Raw genomic sequence first — 1,631 nt, 5'->3', positions numbered from 1 at the left:
CTACCTCCCGTCCTCCGCCATCACCCGCATCCCCAGCTACCGGTACCGCTATCAGAGACGCAGCCGCTCCAGCTCCCGCTCCACCGAGCCTTCACACTCCAGGGATGCCTCTCCCGTCGGGATCAAAGGGTTCAACACCCTCCCATCAACAGAGATCTCGATGTACACCCTGACCAGGGACCCGCTGAAGGCAACCACCACCCCTACCGCCACCTACAACTCCGACAGGGATAACAGTTTCCTCCAGGTTCACAACTGTATCCAGAAAGAGAACAAGGACTCTATCCACACCAACACAGCCAACCGCCGGACCACCCCGGTATGAAGCCGTCACCAGGAGCTGAAAATGGGGCAGGAGCGGGCAGGAGGAGACGGGGTGGGCTGCAGGGTGGGGAGGGTGGAAGGGGGCAGGGGGCAGCAAGAGGGGTGGGAAGGAGGAGGTGGAAGCGCCCCTTTAGGGGGGTGGGGACCTTCCCAACGCAAAAAAAAAAAAAAAAAAAAAAAAAAAAACCAAAAAAAAAAAAAAAAAAAAAAAAAAAAAAAAAAAAAAAATTTCTTCTTTAAAAAATCCCCCAGGGAAAAAAAAAAAAAAAAAAAAAAAGCAGCTTTTTTCTTGAAAAAAAATTCTTAAAAAAAAAAAAGAAAAAGAAAAAAGGAAAAAAAAGAAAAACTTTAAAACCGAGAGAAAGAGATTTAAAAAATAGAAATAAATTTAAAAGAAAATGCATGATTTCCCATGTACCATTATTTTAACATTTAATAAAAACAGACTTAAAAAAAAATAAAAGGGAACCAAGAAATAACAAATGACAATAAATCAAGTGGGAGGAGGAGGAGGAGGAGGCAGCTCTTTGGATTTTGGGGGGTTTTATTCTTTAATTTTACGGTTTGTTTCCCACTTATCTTTAACCCAGCTTGGGCTTCTCGGGGGACAGGGGATGAGGGTTCGGCCGGCAGCGACTTTGGTGTCCTTGGGCCGGTTATGGAAGATCCCGGAGTGCCGGGGTCAAACGCAACCCACTCTGTTCCCCTGGGATCCATGGGGATCTGCTCCATTCCCCCGGGATCTGTGGGGATCCGCTCCATTTCCCCAGGATCCATGGGGATCCGCTTGTCCCCTGTGGGTCCGTAGGGGTTAAGAGTGACTCCTGTTCCTGGGGAACCCACACAGTCACCCCTCCGCAGTGTCCCCAGGGGGGGTCCCCGCTTCCCAGGCCCTGGGGACCCTGGGGTTAATGGTGACAGTGCAAAAAGCAAACAGACACAGTAAATAACGACACACACACACAGAGACAAAAAAAAAAAAAAAGGACAAAAAAAGGTTTCTTAACAAAAAAAAGTGGCAATTTTTTTAATAAAACAACAGCTATAAATAAATGTAAATATAATAAGTGGATTTACTTGCAAGAAAAAAAACAGATAGTATTTTTTTTTCTTTTCATTTCTGTTTTCTCCAGCTTTAAACTGTGAAAAAAAAGAAAGGAAAAAAAAAAAGGCAGAGCGGGGAGCGGGGTGGGAGGCGCAGACAGAGGGGCAGGGGGCTGTTGGGAGGGCACCGGGGCTCCTACCCCTTCGGGATGCTGCTGCGGTGGTGGGGGGGGGGCACGGGAGGCCAAAGTCGAGGGCAACAT

At 47.4% G+C, this 1,631-nt stretch overlaps 1 protein-coding gene across 1 annotated transcript in view; it reads left to right on the top strand.

Moving 5' to 3' along the window:
• Positions 1 to 377, top strand: part of CACNG2 (calcium channel, voltage-dependent, gamma subunit 2) — a 64,543-nt gene extending 64,166 nt beyond the window's left edge. The window contains exon 5 of the mRNA XM_014963224.1: positions 103 to 377. Coding sequence (XP_014818710.1) covers positions 103 to 325 — 223 coding nt within the window. The 3' untranslated portion in view covers positions 326 to 377. The remainder of the gene's footprint in view (positions 1 to 102) is intronic.
• The last annotated feature ends 1,254 nt before the right edge of the window (positions 378 to 1,631 follow it).

The sequence above is a fragment of the Calidris pugnax genome, unplaced genomic scaffold (assembly GCF_001431845.1).
Source record: "Calidris pugnax isolate Ruff unplaced genomic scaffold, ASM143184v1 scaffold44, whole genome shotgun sequence".
NCBI lineage: Eukaryota > Metazoa > Chordata > Aves > Charadriiformes > Scolopacidae > Calidris > Calidris pugnax.
The sequence above is the reverse complement of the archived record's forward strand: the minus strand, read 5'-3'. Positions and strand labels throughout refer to the sequence as shown.